Genomic DNA, 6,087 nt, shown 5'->3' with positions numbered 1-6,087 from the left:
ACACTGATGATGTGCTCCTGGAATCTACATCTGTTCCCTATTTAAACCATTCCCCTTTGTCTTACTTTTTCTTATGTCATTTCAATTGTAAATCTAGAATGTTTTTTACTATCCAATTTTCTTCCTTTTTACTGGCGCTGATATGACATAGATGTGTCACAAGCGCTGTAAAACCCTTTAAAACAAACAAAAACAGGTAATTCGGACGCTGCGAGTTAGATAAAATTCATCCTCCTCCTCCTCCTCCAACAAAAACACTGCTGCTGCTGCTGCTACTGCTACTACTACTACTACTACTACTACCACCACCACCACCACCACATAATATCACATTTTCCAAGATTTTGTGTATACTTGCTTACACTAACATTTATACCTTGGTTTTTATTAATGCATATCAGCCAAGATTCGTCAAAAAAAAAGCTGCGTTCTCATTGGTTCAAGCAGGAATCGTTTTTATAAACTTTGAGTACTCTACTCTATATTTTTAGTATCAGATATCTACGAAAACTGCCGAAAATCGCCAAAATGATGTCGTTATTCGGAGGTTTTATCAAAAAGTACGTCGTTATTTGGAGGTTTTCTTTACTGATCTTAAATAGAAAAAAAATCGGAACCAGGGGTCAATGTCGTTATCAGGAGGTTGTCGCTATTCGGAGGTGTCGTAATCGGGAGGTACCACTGTATACAATTTGTGAGATAAAAAAAAGAATAATAATTTTATTTTTAAAAATTATTATTATTATTATTGTTGTTGTTGATGTTATTACCTCTACTGCTTCTACTGTACTACTGCTATAGTTGTCACAGAAATTTATCAAGACTTGATTATGATCTCATTAATGATATATTTATGAAATATTTTATATTTCTTGAAGGTGGTTTTGGAACGTTTCACTCTCTTCTCAACTCCTTCATCCATCTTGTGATGTATACTTATTATGCTTTGGCTGCCTTGGGCCCTGCTTTCCAGAAATATCTCTGGTGGAAGAGATATATGACAACCATGCAGATTGTAAGTTTTGGTATTTTTTGTTGGTTTTTTTTTTTTTATCAGTCTATATCCGAATTCCATGTGGTTAAGCTCTCGTTTTCTAGTTTAATACTCATTATTTAGATGAATTTTTGATAGAATTTGAGTCTTTGTCTGTTAAGTTCTACACAAAATAAAACAAACACCAATATTAACTTATTTTGAAAACTACCAATGAATTTTGTTTTCGTCAGTTTCTATGGGTCGAATGGTGACGAATTATTGAAATATTGGGGGGGGGGGGGTCTTCTCCCAAAATTATAGCAGTATTAGCAGTCTTATCAACTTTGTTCCCACTTATTCAATCATTTGAAAAGCTACTTTAACTGTCTTTTTGGTGCCAGTCTTTTAGTTTTGTTGGTCTGTTGTTATTATTTAACTCAGAGATATTGATATAGCTTAATTCAGTTCTCTAACTTTTTGAATTACTAAAATTTGATGTCAGCCATTACAAAATCAGCCTCACATTGCACATGACTATGAACTTTTTTGTTGACTATACTTAGATTTTATAATAAAGTTTTTAAAATTACCATGTCAAATTACTATTTTATACAGGTCAGTTTTAATAACAGTATGTCTGTAACTTGAAATTTAATATTCAAAGTTTAAGATTCTTATGTATTGAGTCATTAATACTTTTATGAAGAACAAATCTTCTCTCTGTTGATATTATGTCTAATCGTTTTCTAATTAAGTTTCTGAAAGCAAACAAACAAGGTATTAGCTTTAAAATTCAAATTCCATATTTATTTCTTCCACAGACCCAATTTGTATCAGTTATGATTCATTCTCTCCAGTTGTTGTTCATCGAGTGTGATTATCCTATTTTTTTCGTCTACTGGATAGGATTCTATGCTCTGATATTTTTCATCATGTTTGGAAACTTCTACATCAACGCTTATAAAAAACCAAAGCAGGTCACAAATGGTTCACTAAAAACTGATGCTAAGAAGCGAAGTTAGTTAAGAATTCGAAGTGTAATGTGTCACCTACCAACTATTTTGTCTTACTAGTGAAGTACATTATGCGTTTACATTTGATTTCACATGCGACAATTATTTTGTTATTATTAGCTTTTTAGGAATAAAGCTGAGTGAAGCTTAGAATGGTAAAACCATTTGTGATTGTTAAAATCGGATAAGGCTTTGAATAAAAACAATCTAGGTTACAAACACTGCAGTTTAGACTCAACTATTTCATCAGAAAACACCAAAGTTCTTTTTTAAAATCTTAAGTGTGAAACTTATAATACAATAGGAATCTGTAGTTTTGTATTCACTTGACTGGTTTTCACAAAATTTCAAGGGAAAAGCTACTCCAAATTGTCTATATTCCTTTTTTGTTAGTGTTTTTGGAGATTATAAGATGGTAAGTCTATGGACTTGCTCAAGTTTTTGCTCTCATGTTAGTTCTGTTCAAAAGGTTGTTATTATTAGCATTTCAGTGGATACCTTTTGGTGTTCTTCACTTAAACATACTTTTTTTTTTTAATTCAAAGCCTTTCCATTTTGCCAAATACCGGTAATTATTTTGTTGAAACAAAATAAAATCCACAAGACGTTGAACTTATAATCCCAGCACTGATAGTTTAGTTTACTAATTAAATCAGCCAGATCAGTGACAAAGCAATGCATTATTTCACATTGTATCACCTTGCTTTAATATCATCACCAGTTGATTAGTAAAGCCAATATTTTCCATCAATAAGCTCATTGAGAAGATAGATTAATAAGCATTTACGTAAAATATACACAGTCATGTGCATAGGAAAGTGCACTCTTGCATTTTTACCATAACTAAAGCTATTTTTTAAAATATTTAAAATGCTATTCTTATAAAACAAAAGGGAATATCAAGAAAAAAGTTGCATATCAATTTCTTATGGCTCATCATGAAAATTCACATATGCTCAATTGGACTGAGGTCTGGAGAGACACATGGGCAAGCAACTAAATGGGGGGGGGGGGGGGGGGATAATTGTAGTTTTAAAAGAGAAAAAAACAGTCTTTTATATAAAATAATAAGGCGGCCTGTGGTGTCTTGGCTCGTTGGGAGCTCCCATTCCCCAGCGTCACTGCACTGCTGCACGTCCATCTTGCCTCGCGTCAGCAACAAGCCGTCTGTGATGACACACAACCTTCGTACAGTTAGTACCTAGCACGGCTAGTAAGACAGGACAGATGTGCGAGTGTTAACGAAAAGCTGCGTATGCTAAAATTTATGATGAAAAGCAGTATCTGCTAAAGTTGGAAGATATAAGGCAACACAAAGCAACTTCGCCCGACCGCCAGTGGAGGTTCTTCTTTTGACACATTCTAAACAGGTTCAATAAATGTGTGCTTTTGTGGACTTCGAGTTTTAGCAGTTAGACGTGTTTTTAGAATAATAATTTTAAAAATATTTCTTCCTGGAGTTTGCTTTCCAAATAGCTATACAGACAAGACCAATAATAAAGTGTTAAATATTTATATTTCTACACATAGAGAATTGAATTGGCTAAAATAGTTGCATTTATAAGTAACGAGCAGCTATAGTTACGATTGAAAATACAAGAGTTTTCTTTCTTTTGGACATGACTGTAATGTTTGCATAAATTCTAACAAGTCTAACTTGAGAATATTATCGATAGCTCTTAAGCCTGCAAGGTGGCAATAATTTATAATGTCAACCTTCGCTGTTAGTTAAACACTCATCCAAATTGTGGCAACCTGATTATTTCAATAATTTGTACAAATATTTGATTCTTCTGTTTGACATGTAATCCTCAACTTTATATTCCATGTCTATTGGGGTCCCTTGAGGATTGAAAATGGGAAAGATTCTGCCAAAAGCGGAAGGGTTGGTAGGTATGCAGTTGGCACCTATATTTCACAGATCTAAATTTTGACAACCCTATACGTCCTTCTTCAAAAAGAGGATGAGTTTGCAGGAATAGTTGCATGGTTTATTATGAAATTGGGATATATCCCATAGAATATAAATTGTCCATTTTTATAGACAATCTCAAAACGTGACAAAAGGTTAAATTATGTTTTATTGTGTGTTAAGTTATCTTTGATCAAACTGTTGCTTATGTACTGCCCAAAATCAGCATTATTGCTTGACAAAACATGATATTGATATTTTTCAAAAATATTTTTATATACCTTAACCTACTGTAATCAAAGTCATGATTTTTCTAAAATGAAATACATCGGGGAAAATTTTAGTAATGATGTGAAATATAATGTATAATTTTAAACAAAATTGGAATGTCCACAATATAAAAATAGTCTTAAGATTTTATTGACTAAAGTGTAATAGAATATTTAATTAACTTTTACTGTTTGTGAAGTTACTCTCGTCGCATAGTATCAGTGTTAAGATTAGATATAAAAAACAAAGTGCATCTGATTTACCTTTTTTTTTTTAAATCTTCCTATAAATAATTGGAGATGTCATTCTATTGTACTTAAGATTAAAGTTTGATTTTATTTTGAACATTTTCTCTCAACACTGATAACTGTTTTTTACAATGCAAAAATCACTTGACAAATTTGTTGTTGTAGAGGTGAATTTATTTCATGACCTGATTGGATAATGATTATGATGTTAATAAAGGAGAGTGAGTTGCCCCCTGAATTTTATCATATATTTTTTAATTGCGATGTCTTGTCGAAGTTGTTCAGAATATTAGAAATCCAAAAATATTTCTGTCTTTTATAGGAGGTACCCAGGATCTCAAGTTGTTGTTTATCATTGCTTTGAGAAAATTTGTTTCATATGTAAGGGTGTGATGCTAGATTTATGATAATCAAATGAGATGAAGATGATTTTACTTTGCATTTAAGTTTCATTAGAATGGGGGACCACTCCAACCATACATTGCAGCAACTCTTCACGGAAAGAGTTAAAAAATGTAAAATTTGATCCCTTCCTGTTAAGGACAGCATATGAAGACAAATTTTTAAAATTATTATTACAATCATTTTGAGCTATTCATTGTTAACTGTGATCATTCATGCACCATATTTTAGTTGCCAATATATTTCTTTCTTTCTTACTTATCTATGTTTCCTGTTGTTATTTTGTTTGTTTTACTTTAGTTTTCATTTAGTCATTTTATCCCGGTTTTATTTATATATATATATATATATATATATATATATATATATATATATATATATATATATATATATATATATATATATATATATATATATATATTAGGTCTAAATATTTTACCTTTATGGTGTGTTGTTCTAGGTGGAGAGTCATTGTTGCGGGTGGTTGGATGGGAGCATCACCCTTGAATCATATACTTATGATGTTCGCATGGGTGTACGATCCGATAGTGATGTCGTTTCTTCTTCTCTTTACTAGCCTATCCTGCTTCTTTGGTTTGTGATTGTATTTTTGACGGGGATATTTTTTTTTTTTTCTGTAAATCTTCTGCCTGTTTGTTCTTGGTTATTTATAATTTAGCTTATGATATCTTTAGGTTATGATTTTGATTTAGATTTGTACTATTTTTGTTAGATTGCTTGTTTTTTTGTTTCAGCAGTCTCTCATATAACCTCAATTGTGTTGGAAGAGACCTAAAGCAACAAACAAACAAAAAAAGAGTCATTGTTTTTTCAATTATTTCTTTCAATTTTGAATGTCGTTATTGATTGATTGACATTACTAAGGGTATTGTCTTTGATTTGTGCGGCTATGTAGTCTTGCAGTATGACACTCATTTTCGGATCAGAAGGTCCTGGGTTCAAGCCTCGTTGACACATAGTTGAGTCCTTGGAAAAGGCTCTTTACTCACATTCTCTCACTTGTACTCGGGTGTAAAATGAGCATCTGGCCGTTAACAGCCGTTCTGTAATATCGCATAATGGGCGTCATGTCTCATTCTACATGCTACATGTAGCTGTTGGTCAGGGATCCTTTGTAAAGCACTTTGAGCACTTTTAGTGGATATTGCTCAAGTTTTTTGGGGTTTTTTTTTGTTTTTAAATATTGCTTACTGGCTTTTCTTAGAATAAATCAACGCAAAATTCACAGACAATAACTAGGATCTT

The 6,087-nt window shown here is 32.1% G+C and overlaps 1 protein-coding gene across 2 annotated transcripts in view; it reads left to right on the top strand.

The window, feature by feature from the left end:
- LOC144962809 (very long chain fatty acid elongase AAEL008004-like) overlaps positions 1–4,715 on the top strand; it is a 24,030-nt gene extending 19,315 nt beyond the window's left edge. Inside the window, exons 7-8 of one of the 2 annotated variants that reach the window (XM_078896081.1) lie at positions 879–1,015; positions 1,798–4,715. In XM_078896081.1, the coding sequence (XP_078752207.1) occupies positions 879–1,015; positions 1,798–1,998 (338 nt within the window). In that variant the 3' untranslated portion in view covers positions 1,999–4,715. The remainder of the gene's footprint in view (positions 1–878; positions 1,016–1,797) is intronic. The other variant, XM_078896083.1, reaches the window with a different exon arrangement.
- The last annotated feature ends 1,372 nt before the right edge of the window (positions 4,716–6,087 follow it).

The sequence above is a fragment of the Berghia stephanieae genome, chromosome 1 (assembly GCF_034508935.2).
Source record: "Berghia stephanieae isolate SIO BIC M18660-M18661 chromosome 1, UCSD_Bste_1.3, whole genome shotgun sequence".
In the NCBI taxonomy this organism is placed as follows: Eukaryota; Metazoa; Mollusca; class Gastropoda; order Nudibranchia; family Aeolidiidae; genus Berghia; species Berghia stephanieae.
The sequence above is the reverse complement of the archived record's forward strand: the minus strand, read 5'-3'. Positions and strand labels throughout refer to the sequence as shown.